This window comes from Kogia breviceps, chromosome 13 (genome assembly GCF_026419965.1).
Source record: "Kogia breviceps isolate mKogBre1 chromosome 13, mKogBre1 haplotype 1, whole genome shotgun sequence".
NCBI lineage: Eukaryota > Metazoa > Chordata > Mammalia > Artiodactyla > Physeteridae > Kogia > Kogia breviceps.
The window spans coordinates 32600808-32614312 of NC_081322.1; the positions used below are offsets into that span (position 1 = coordinate 32600808).

Genomic DNA, 13505 nt, shown 5'->3' on the forward strand with positions numbered 1-13505 from the left:
TTATATAAATCAAAATGCATATTCATGTTGTTAAGGAAGCTCTATTTCTTTCCCTATTTTTAGTTTCCAAAGGCAGGCCTTGCATTTAAGTAATGATAAAAATTTGCTGATAGACCACCAAAGATATTGGATAAGAAACCCATAAATAGAAATAGACTCTCTTGGAATAACACGATACTTAAATATGTGATGTTTGGGTAGACAAAATTAACAGATGCAACCTTTTATGCAAAGCTTTCATGACTTACTTCAACGACTAGTCTTTTTATTTGCATACTAATCACATAACTTTTACTACAGATCTCTTGTCTATTTCCTACCTTTAAAGAAAAAAAAAAAAACTTATTTTTTGACCAAAATTCAATGTGATAAACACATAGTGTTAGACACATAGTGATTTTATCTTTAGAAGTCTTAACATGATATCAGACATGAAATTATGAAGTCATATGTCAGGAATAATTATTTAATCTGTTTTTAATTTGTTTGCCTCCTTTCTTCTCATCAGGTGACCTCTATAAGCAGCTGATACCAGCATTGTCTGAGATCATTTCAGGCTAATGTGTCCTCCCCAGACGGTACTTTGCTATTGAGAAATTGCCCCTTATTAGAAGAGATTTCTATAAACACTATTATAAGCTTTGCCAACTTGGACAGGCTAAAAAAGGAATCTCACTGTCATTTTATTTTGCATTTGTTTTGCTGGAAAGAGTGGACCTTTCTTTCATACTTTCTTGGAATTTTTACTTCTTCTATGAACTGTCCATTCATGTTCTTTACCATTTTACTATTAGAGTCTTGATATTTTTCTTATTGATCTTTAAGAGCTCTTTACATATTTACAATACTAATCATTTGCTATATTTATGACAAAGAGCTCTATCTTGTTGAGATTTGCCTTTCAGTGCTGTGGATGTTTCTGATATACAACTCTAAAGTTACTACAGGGAAACAGGTTTTCAGGGACACTAAAAAACTAGAAGCAAAGACATTGCTTAGAGAATCTGATCCCTAAAATTCACAGTCTCAGCGAATGAGAATGTGGCTTTGCAGACATTACATTTAGCCTGAGAACAAGAAGGGACCGAGATATCTATAAAAATCTCCCTTTAAGGGCATGAATTCTTTCTGTAAGTTGTTCCTAAAAGGGAGGTAAGTACCAAATATAAAATAACTGTGCTACATCATTCTCAGATATGGCATGACCCTATCTCGTTCACACAGAGTCACTGCAGATATACACCTTCTATTTCACATTCTGATGTAATGAGACTCAATACATCTGCTTCTGCTCTCCATGGCCATTTCATTTCCACTGGGTTTCTGTAATGTTGGCTATAGAAAATCAAGAACTTCATCGAATTTCTGTGGATAGGGATGGGGGTATAGAGAAAAATCTCTTCCTGTCCATCTGTGGCCCACCTGAAATATTGCAAATATATAATCAAAGCTTTCAATCTCTTCCCTTGAGATTTCTTTCAAGGGTTTTATACTTAGAAAATCTTTCACACAGAGGTCAGGTTAATAATTTTCATCAAGTTTTCTTCTAGTCTTTTGATAATTTGTTTCATACAATTAAAAAACATTTATCTGAAAACAGTATTGATATATATGGTCTAGAAGGAAGCTCTAAATTTTTATTTCTTCAAACACCCATCTTTCCTAAGTCCTTTACTGAGTAATCTAGCCTCTTTCCTAACTGATTTGAGATTCATCCTGTATGATAACAAAAGAGCTTTAAATTATACTTAAATTTTATTTATTGACAATAAATTTTATTTATTGATTTATTGACAATTCTGACCATACTGTTTTAATTATTAAAGTTTCTTCCAGAGAAACTTTAAAATCGTTTTATCAAATGCAAAAAAAAAAAAAAAAAAAAAAAAAAGAGAGAGAGAGAGACAAGGCATTGAATTAAAACTATAAACAATTAGATAAAAACTTGATACCTTATATTTAGGTTCTCTCCCATTAGTCCTACAAGAGAGGGGCCTGCCTTGCAGCTCTTTTTGCAATTGGTCCCAGCCAACAACACCCAGCCCAAGTACCACTCTCATTGGAATGAAAGCTCAGAAAGTTATGTGCACCTTGTTATTTCTCTGCTTCTAAGAGTTCTTAATAAATCTTATTTTCCATTCGCACACACACGCACGTACGCCACTGAGATTCCGACCACCTAAATCTTCAAATATTGTGAATTAAACAATCTTATTTAGAAAAGTCTTGTAAGCTATTATGGATGAAAAAGCAATAAATCTTATATGACAAATTTTTAAAAAATATTTATTTATTTATTTATTTGGCTGCACCAAGTCTTTGTTGCGGCGGCACGAGCAATCTTTAGTTGTGGCATGTGGGCTCTTAGTTCCCTGACGGGTGATGGAACCCAGGCCCCCTGCCTTGGGAGCATGGAGCCTTAACCACTGGACCACCAGGGAAGTCCCTCATATGACAAATTTTTTAATTCAATAAATTACTGTCTAATCCTTGACAGTAATTTACAAGACTTAGGGCTCTGCAAAACATATGATGAAAATTTGTATAGTGCTACTAAAGGGAATTTTACCTGATGAAATCTTTTAAGATGGAGAATTAGGATAGCTGGAACAGCAGAAATGAGCAATTGCTTCCTGGCATTAGTATAAACCCCTCCTGCTTTCTTTTCTGCATAAAATACAAGATAACAAAGTTACTTGTAAATTTCCATCTTATACATTATCTACCCTATAATACAGTAAACATTTAAATAGAAGCATCATACCACATTTTCAAAAATGTTAAAAAAGAAATTAGACCTCTGATTACAGGCAGCCTCTACTTGTTCCCAAAACTCCACTAATATGAAAGGGAGTTTTTTTTAAGGCACACTATCTGTTAGACTCACCATACCTGAATAATAAAACCTGAATTTTGAAACAACTAGTCACTTAGTAATCAGAATGTTCTCTCCATTTAATCAAGGCTAGAGGTACACCAGAAATTTCTTGACAAATCCCCCTTTTCTACTTTTCTCTGGTCAACAAAACACAGTTATTATATTGCTAGCTTTATAACATACAGTTACTCAAAATCTTCAAATTTATATCTTATGATATGACTTTACACTAGATTGATGGGATTTATGAAGAACATGAATCTCACTAGTGTTGTAATTTTAAGTTTTAAAGAAATTTTTTCTGGAAAGATTTCAGATAGCTAGTTCCCTGAAATAAGTTATGTGGATTTGCATTTTCAAGGCAGAGATGGATACTTCCTGTCCTTCATTTTTTTTTTTTTTTTTGCGGTACGCGGGCCTCTAACTGCTGCGGCCCCTCCCGTTGTGGAGCACAGGCTCCGGACGCGCAGGCCCAGCGGCCACGGCTCACGGGCCCAGCCGCTCCGCGGCACGTGGGATCTTCCCAGACCGGGGCACGAACCCGTGTCCCCTGCATCGGCAGGCGGACTCCCAACCACTGAGCCACCGGGGAAGCCCCTGTCCTTCAATTTATTTCAACAAAAATCTACTGAAAATTTACTCTGCCCAGTCAGTGTCTTCAGTGTTGAGGTACAAATATGATAAGACAACCCCTGGTTGTCTTAGGCTCCTCTTTGTGGGATCTATAACCCACCAGTCACTGTTTATCAGATAATCCATGAATACTTTTTAAAAATTAAGCTAAATATTTACCTGCAGAACTGGTTTCCTTTGGGTGCTTCTGTTTCTTTTCAGTACAGTTCTCACACAGAAGCTTGTTGTTCCCCATTAGTAATTCCATAGATGTAAACTGATAGAGACAGGACTGAATTGAACATTCTTTAGAAGTGGTTATGTAGCTCTGAGAAAGGGTCTGAAAAGCATTTGGGGGGCTGTAAGACACCATATGCTTGCCCTCTGAAAAACACAACCTATTTGAAACGCTTAGTGGCTGATTTTCTCTATCAAATTCCCTATCTCCAGTTACAGTGCTGCTGCTCAAATGAAGTTCAGAAACAGCTTCAGCCACTCCCACGTCACCACCGTCACCCTCCTTGGTGAGCGGCTCACTCTTTGACGGAGGGCGACGGCGTCCGTTTGTCTGCACACAGTATCCACTGCTGGATCTCAGCAACAAAGTCTGCTTGGGCGCACTTTCAGACTCTGAAGCCTCACTGTCAGCATCAACACTACTTTCAGAAAGGCTGGCTTCCTTTTCGCTGCCGTCGGTAGGGCTTTCAGTCAGAGTCGACTCAGTGTTCACGATGCTTGCAAACAATGAGGAGTCTCTATTCATTTCAAGGTTTTCATTTTTCTGGTAAATGACAACAGCTTTATCTTCTCCAGATGACAATTTTCTTGTACGTTTTCTGTCATGAATTAGTTGATTCTGTAAGTTGATAGTGTTTTCAGAGAAAAGAATCTTGTGACCTTACTGAAAATAAATGCCAATAAGTCTTATTTAAACATTCGACAATTTCTAAAATACTATTTCCAGTACCTCTGAAATCCATTTCCTAAATCTACCCAAACTACAATCAACAGAAGATATGCTAACAAAAAGCTCTAATTTAAAAATAAACTTTTACACAAGAAACTGATAATAATGGTTACCTATTCATGGAGAGGGAACAGGACTTTTGTAGAACAGTGCTATGAAGGAGGCTTTTCAAGTGTAAACCTTTGCATAATCTCTGAAGTCCCTGCCCCTTAAAGGACCTTCTAACAGAGTAAGTTATATATGGTAATACATCAGTTTGCCAAGTTAGTACAAATCATATCATGTAAAACAGTTTTTTTTTAATGAGGTGCAAACTCAGATTGATGTCTTTAAATGTATACGGCATAATTCATCAACCAGGTATGTCCCTAGAGAAATAATCTAGACAATGTCTAGATTATTATTAGATTATTAGATTATTAGATTATTATTTCTAGACAATGTCTAGAAATAATCTAGACAATGGTCATCAATGACTGATAACATTACAGAAACAGAAACATCACACATGATGTGCACCTCCTGATGGAAATATACACCACCACTTAAAAGTTTTCTTGCCAAAAATTAAATAAATAATCAAACTTAAACCTAATAAGGCCTCTAGCTCTAACTGCCTTAGAGAGGAAACAAAAGGAACAGAGGCACTTCTTAACAACATGCAGATTAATTACTGCATGCAAAATGAATTACCACAACATGCAAACTGAATTACTATAACATGCAAAATGAAACACTATTGATGTGGGAATGTGAGAGACTGCTGAAAAAAATGATATGATTTCTTCAACAAATAAATTGCAAAGAAAAAAAAAGGTGGAATCTGTGGATTAAAAGACATTTAAAAGACATGGCAATCTATAGATCTTTTTTAGATCCTAAATTCAAATATGCTTCAAGAGCAAAAACAAGTATTTTATGAGACAAGTGCAGAAATTTTAATTATGACTAGATGTTTATGCTATAAGGTTTAAACATTTTAGGTGCAGTAATGATACAACGGTTATGTCTTTAAAAAGCATCTTTTAGAGATATACATTTAAGTATATGATATATTTGGGATTTATTTCAAAATAATCTAGGATGGTGAGGAGGAAAATGTGGGATAGATACAGATGAAACACAGTTAGCTGTGAGATGATAACTATGATGCTGAGAAATGTACCTGCTGAGAAATGGGTACATGGAAGTTTATCATACTTCCTTACTTTTGTGTACTTTTGAAAATTTTTTTAATAAAAAGTTTTTAAAAACAGATGTCTCACAAATGCATATAATCTTACCTTATCTTTAGATGAAGAATGCTTCTTGGTGGCTCTAGGCTGATGAGTATTTTCTATAGTAATAGTGCCACTGTATTGACCATTATCTGTGTCCTGTAAACTTCTATATTTACTCATTCTTCCCAAAAGTACAGGTTTTGAAACCTATTAGATACCATATATATAACACAAAACTTCTTTAGGAAATAAATTCTGGATATCAGCTACTTTTTAAAATTTCTAATTCAGTTGAATGTAATTTCCCAAACATTAATTCTCAAAATATGAAGCATAAAGGTTTAAATTCCTTGAGAATAAGAACTATATCATAGGGGCTTCCCTGGTGGCACAGTAGTTGAGAATCCGCCTGCCAATGCAGGAGACACGGGTTCGAGCTCTGATCCAGGAAGATCCCACATGCCACCGAGCAACTAAGCCCATGCGCCACAACTACTGAGCCTGTGCTCTAGAGCCCGCGAGCCACAACTACTGAAGCCCGCACACCTAGAGCCCATGCTCCGCCACAAGAGAAGCCACCGCAATGAGAAGTCCGTGCACTGCAATGAAGAGTAGCCCCCGCTCGCCGCAACTAGAGAAAGCCTGCGCGCAGCAACGAAGACCCAACACAGCCAAAAATAAATAAATAAATAAATTTATATATGAAAAAAGAAGAACTATATCATACTTTACACATACATATACAAACTCCAATATCACGTACACTGTACAAACTCAATTACTGTATATAAAAAGTATCGATGCTCAGATATCTGATAATATACTCAACAAATGCCTAAATATATGAATTTATACATGCCCTTCACAAAAAGACTTAATTTTTTCTCCTTACCCTTTCTTCTATTATAGGAAGTGAAATATCAATAAAAGGATCTTTTACTGTGGAGATCTTAAAAAGAAAACATATTGAGAACTTCAGTTAGAATTCTAATATAGACAATGTAGTTTTGTAAAATCTTAAAGAAATCAAACTTCCCAGGCAACTAAAATCATAAGTTAAAAAACGTTCCTGGAACAAACAGTAATTTAATTGGGTATAGCAACACATATTGTTAATCAAAACAAGATATCCCAAAACATCAATAAATGCAACCCAGCTGAATATTATAATACTGTTAATATGACTAACCTATAATACATAAAGTAACTTTAAAATAAACTGTGTTTAATAAAACCAATTAACTGAAGATATAAACATATTTTTGGTGAAATTATGGCCATAACATAAATAAAATATGAAATGTTAAGAAAAAGCCATGAAAAAAGCCAGAGAGCTTGACTGTGTTTTGTAGATTCTTTAGGATAATTCTATTTTAAAAGATACTCTCTAGCTTGTGAAAAAGAAATCAACTTCTACGTTGAATATACTGAACATTTAAGTAGGGATGGACCATTGAACAAGGTGGGGCTTAGGGATGCTGATCCCCATCCCACCCAACCATCAAAAATCAGAGTATAACTTTACAGTTGGTGCTCAGCATCCAGGGTTCCGCACCTGCAGATTCAACCAAATGCAGATTGCGCAGTACTGCAGTATTGACAGCATTTATTGAAAAAAAATGTGCGTGTAAGTGGGCCCTTGCAGTTTAAACCCATGTTGTTCAAGGGTCAACTGTAATATGATGACACATTCTGTGCTTCAGTATGACAGGCTAGAAGGAGATATAATATATAATCCTGACTTTATAAAACTAGAGAGGAAAGGTACTCCATAATCTGGGACAGGAAGATGGACATAAAGACTCTCTTTTATGATTAAAATCTGACAGAAGTTGAAACCTATCATATGCCGCATGCTTTCAGAAATATTCCTTACCAAGCAATTGGAAACCTATAAAAATTTATACATTCTTTAAGAAGTTATTAAAGTACAGATGGCATTCAAAATGAAAATTATCACTACATTCAAAGATGAGTCAAGTCTGCTTAAAAAAAACTCCAGCAAGTCAAATAAATGTAAACTTTAAAAGTAGATCAGCCTAAATTATGTTATGACATTAAATTATTTCTATTGGGATTACAATTTAGGGCAATGCATAATTATATTAACATAGTTACTCTCTTCGCAGAAGTTTCTCTTTCATTTTCAATCCAAATGAGTAGCTAACACATTGGAGCATATTAAAATAGGCTAAATGAACTTCACAGGTGTGTCAAGAGGAAAAATTAGATAACACATTTACTTTAAAAAATTATACATTATGTTTATCTTCTAGGAGTGAAGGATATATTTGTAGAAGACTTTTAAAAACTACTATGTAGTCATGTGTGACAAATAAAAATAAATGACTGCTGATGATTATATGTGAAAGAAAACAATAAAAACAATGTGACCATAATCTATTCCATGTTGAAGTGAATTCCAAAGTACCTACATTTGCACATTCTTCACACATGACCGTGCTAGTTAATTCACCAATAAAGATACGATCTATGAAGTTCATTTTCACAACTTCTCTTCCATATGCTGTAAAAATAATACTTTTAATGCAAAAAACATGTCAACCATTAACCTAACAAAGTAATAGGCTTCTTTTCCATTGAATCAAAAGAAATCTGAATAAGGCAGATATCCAGGACCATATTTAATAATATATTTCACTATATGATGTTATAATGTCTTTCTCCTTTACAATTCCACAGAGAAAATGTGACTATTAACTACTGTAGTCTCAAAGAAATAGCAAACTGTTCTTAAACTTAAGAAGTATAATAAGTAGAGTATTAACCACTATTCATACCACACTCAACTGCTCCCATTAAACCCTTTAAAGCCTCTGTGCCTATCCTAGAGGTAGATAGAGGGATAGGAAAAGAGATTATGATTTAGGACTACAGATGCCAGGACCATAACTATGGAAACAACAGAGTAGTAAAAGACAAGTAAACACTGCATAGGATAAAGAACTAACATGGCAATTAATAACTCAGTTATATATGTAACTCCTGTTACATAAAAATGTTAAAATTATTCTCTTTGGGAAATATTTATAAATAAAAGAAAATTATGCTTATGATTTGCTTCAAAATAATATGTAGTTGGGGGAGAACAGATGAAACATAAGACACCATGAATTGAATGTGATTTAAGCGGGGTGATGGGCACACAGGTACATGGGCTTCATTATACTATTCTCTCTAATGGAAGTTTGAAATTTTCCATAGTAAGCCATGGGGAAAAACATATTCAAAAAACTTATTCACTCCTCTTTCAAACTTCTCTTCTATCCTTTTTGAATCTCTACCTTCAAATTTCATGCAAACGTTTTAAATCATTTTAGAACATTACTTGAAGCACTGAATGACAGAGCAGAGTTTTATCTGGATATATCAATAAATATTTATTAATTTTGATGATAACTATTTAGAAGTTATGTTAAACTAAGATGTTTCATTAACAAAAATTGTACAAGGGATTGAAAATAGGTTAAGATTACAAAACTGGAAAGAAGTGAAGGAAAAAATGAGCAGTTATTCTAAACATGCACTAGATGGCACTATCTGAAAACAAGAAAACAAGTATACCTGAGTGTATTTTTCAAAATCTTGAACCTTTAACTGCACATAAAGTTTTGTCATATACAATCATAATGTATGTATATTTGTTTATAAATTACAGAGGTGTAGTATGTACACATAATGTTACAAAAAAAACTAGATGTTAAAAAAGAGAGTAAAATACAAATAATATTTTTAAACATTTTCTAGAAATGATGACTACACATTCTTTTTAAGGCCATTAGTTCACATAATGCTCAGTTCCTTTCCCTGACCCCCAAAGAAACTTACAATATTTTCTTCTAGAAAAAAGTTTTAATAGTGAAAGAGTCAACACACCTTTGACTTTTCTTCTAGTTTCATCATCAGCAGTTTTAGTAGTTGGGTTGTTAAATGCTTTGAGAATGCCAGCTTGTATTCTCTATAAAACAAAGTAATAAGAATTTATTAAGAATCTATACTAGAATATATTCTTTCAAAGCATTATTTTGTGTTCCTGTAAATAGAATCTGGTTTTAGTGCCAATCAACTCAAGCCTCATCCTCTTAATAAAAGGACTTTCAAACAGCAAGGTATAGTGGATCTCAGTTCCCTAATCTGTAAAATAAAATGACTGAATTTTTTTTAAAAATCAAGTATGTCCTTTCTTCTAGTTCTAAAATTCCATTAATGAATAATACTCTAATGCCAAATTCTCCCCCAAACAAAAGTCAAGATTCCCATGTTTAGGTTCTCTCTTGGGTTTAAAGCATTTTCCTCAGTCGACAAAAAGCAAGCAGCCTAGTCTCATTTTGCTTATAGGTTTAGAGTAAGTTCTCCTTTTCCCTTCTCTCACCTATCTCTCCCCATCTCCTGCCCCCTCTCTCCCTCTTCCCCACTCTGTCCCTAAAATGATTTACTCCTTAATTAGGACAAAAAGTAACAAATAGACCATAGGAAATTTCTTACGTATGAAGAAAATCTTAATATAAATATATAAGAAGCTATTAAACTGGTGACTATGACCTCCATGTAGATTATTTTACTTATATACACAGATGACTAAAGTCCAGAATATTCTCCACAGCAAGAAGAAGAGCCCAAATCTTAATTGTTGTTTTATTTGAATTTAGTTTTCAATAACAATCATGTGTTAAAGTCATTAGCAGCTCTTAGTAAATGATAAGGTTTATGGTTCCACATCTCTTGCATGTGTTTTAGGAAAGACCTAACCTCACTAAACTCTCAGAATAAAACTATATATATTCCAAAAATAAAGACATTTAATCTAATAAATTAATCTTCTTTAATTCATATTTTAACAGTGGGGTGAGGAGAAAGATTATTAATTATTCTTCAAAATATAATTTTTAAGTAAAGTCTTAATCACAGGTTTTCATATGTGTGAAACCACTGTTAGACTCGGACTTCTTGGTATGAAAATGATACATAAATCTGCTGTTAAAAAATTATTATGTCAGAGAAATTAAACCCAACTGCAGACTTCCCAGAGAATAATAAAACTTTGCATGTCAGAATCCAAGATACTTTCCACTGTTCAGAAGAAAATTCACAGCTTTATATATTTAAATCAGTTGAAAAGAATAAAAACAAATGAATTAAGCAGCCAACTTATAAATTTAGAAAAGGACATCAAACCAAACAAAAGTATAAGGAAAGAGTTAATGAAGATAAAAGTAGAAATTGAAGAGAATGAATCGAAAGCTGACTCGTAGCAAGGATAAATAAACCTACAAACTAATCTAAATCAAGATAAGGATGAAAAGCCCAATACCATACATCGCAAAAAAGGGAAATCAATAACAAAATTAAAGACTTTGTAAGTAATCGTGAGAGACCACTTTGCTCAACCCTCACGCAATTACATTTGAAAATTCAGGGAAAAAAACAGATAATTTTCCAAGAAATTAAACCCAGAAGAGACAGAAAATTTTCCAGCTTTCAAAGGGAGGAAAAAAAAAAAAAGAATACCGTTAAAGTCACTGAATTAAGTACCCCCTACAAAAAGCTCCAGGTCCTAACAATTTCACAGAGGAATGTCACTAAACCCATGTTCCAGGGCAGAGAAAGGGAAACTTCCAAATTATCTTCATGAAGCATAATATTGGTACCAGAGCTGACAGAGTGTACACACACATATCAATATCACTCATGAAAAAATTCTAAATAAAATATCAGCAACAGAATACAGCAGCACATTAAAAGAACAGTACAGTATGACCAAGAGGCTTTTATTCTAGTAACGCAGGGATATTAGGGAAATCTATTAATATAAGCCATCATATACACTGAGAAAAAAATTATAAGATCAAATCCCTTGATATTCCCTATTCACTACTATTATTTACCACTAATGTTTTAGTTGATGCATTTGATAGAAAAATAAATGTCAGAGGTATAAAATATAAAGGAGATAAAATTATTTGCAGATGATATGACTTTTTACTTGGAAAAGCCAAAAGAACCAAATGAAATAAAAAACTACTATAATAATAATAAGAGAATTTAATATGGAATATATAAATATAATGAAGTAAATTGCCTTCACACACACAAACAAAAGCCAGTTAGAAGATATAGAAGATGGACCTAGAGACTGTCATACAGAGTGAAGCAAGTCACAAAGAAAAACAAATATCGTATATTAATGCATATATGTGGAATCTAGAAAAAATGGTACAGATGAACTGGTTTGCAAGGCAGAAATAGAGACACAGACGTAGAGAACAAACGTATGGACACCAACGGGGGAAAACAGGGTGGGGGGTGGGGGTGGGATGAATTGGGCGAGTGGGATTGACATGTATACCCTGATGTGTATAAAATAGATAACTAATAAAAACATGCTGTATAAAAATAAATAAATAAAATTCTAAATGAACAAAAAAAAGAAGATACAGGAGAAAATAACCCATTTATAATAGCAACTAAAAAGAAAATAACTAAGAATAAACTAAACAAATGTGTAAGATCTCAATGAGGAAAACTTCAAAACACTTCTGAAAGAGACAAAAGAAAACTTGATCAAATTGAAAGACACACCGTGTTCCTGGACAGGTCCTACCATTACTAACATTTCAATTTCCCCACCTCCCCCACCCCCGCCCAATTTATTCATTTACCACAATTCCAGCAAAAATGGCAATAGTATGTATGAGGTTTAGGGTTTTGTTTTGTTTTGTTTTAATGTGAGAGGTTGAAGGGAGAGATCGGTTCTAAACTAGATAAGGAAAAATAAATAAGAATAGCAACGAAAACTCTGGGGAGGAGGGGAAAGTGTAGTAAGAGTTGACTGGTTCTACTAGACTTACTAAATGCATTAAAATCTTCATAATTGAAAGTATGACTCTAGTATTCAAACATATAGGCAAACAGAAACAAGGGGAAGTTGAGAAATAAACCCAAAGACATATGAAAAATTAGTATAATTAGGGTGTTACCAATTTAGTAGGAAAAGCATACTATACTGTTTGGATGGGATAGCCAAATGGGAAAAAAGGAAATATCATGGAAAAGGATAAATTTCAATGGATCAAGATTTAGATCTAAAAATTAATCATAAAGAAGAAAACATGGGAAAATTCCTTTATAATCTTGGAGTGGGAATGCCTTTTTAACTATGACTCAATAGCCAGAAGCCATAAAAAAATAAAAAACTTGAAAAAGATTTTAAAATTCAAACAAAAAATTTTAAGCTTTACATTTAAAAAAAAGCTACTGCCACATTATAAGCAAAATCAAAACACAAATGACAAACTTGGAAACATATTCCCTCCCTAGTACACAAAAAGCTTTTAGAAATCAGAAAAGGATCAAAACCCAGTAGAAAAATGGGCAAAAAAATAACATATGGAAAGATATTCAGATTTATTCAAAAAGAGAGACATGTACACTAAAATTACCCTGAGATACCATTTTCTACCTATCAGATTGGCAAAAATTTTAAAGTTTGATACAACAGTATTTTGGTGAGGTTATTGGAAAACACTCTCCATATATGTTATGTTGCGGCTAGAGTGAAAATTGTATGCCTATGGAGGACAATTTGGTAATAGCTATCAAAATTCCACATACATGCAATCTCGTTTCTATATTTATACAGATATACTTACACACATGCAAAATAACATATATACATTATTCATCATAGCATTATTCATAAAAGCAAAAACACTGATAACAACATATAAGTGATAATTGATAAGGAAATGGTTAGAATTGGTTAAAAAGGAATTGGTTAAAAAAAAAAGGACACTTCCTATTTTCTGAT

The 13505-nt window shown here is 33.5% G+C and overlaps 1 protein-coding gene across 8 annotated transcripts in view; it reads right to left on the reverse strand.

The window, feature by feature from the left end:
• USP45 (ubiquitin specific peptidase 45) overlaps positions 1 to 13505 on the reverse strand; it is a 65279-nt gene that overhangs the window by 8359 nt on the left and 43415 nt on the right. For 7 of the 8 annotated variants that reach the window (XR_009338922.2, XM_059083669.2, XM_067011524.1 and 4 more), the window contains 6 exons: positions 9575 to 9656; positions 8113 to 8204; positions 6570 to 6626; positions 5741 to 5884; positions 3671 to 4346; positions 2570 to 2667 (listed from right to left, as the gene is read on the reverse strand). Coding sequence is in view for 7 of the 8 variants with exons in the window: in XM_059083669.2 (XP_058939652.1) it covers positions 2570 to 2667; positions 3671 to 4346; positions 5741 to 5884; positions 6570 to 6626; positions 8113 to 8204; positions 9575 to 9656 (1149 nt within the window). In the remaining variant the exon portion in view is untranslated. Of the gene's footprint in view, positions 1 to 2569; positions 2668 to 3670; positions 4392 to 5740; positions 5885 to 6569; positions 6627 to 8112; positions 8205 to 9574; positions 9657 to 13505 lie in introns of those variants that run through there. The other variant, XM_059083676.2, reaches the window with a different exon arrangement.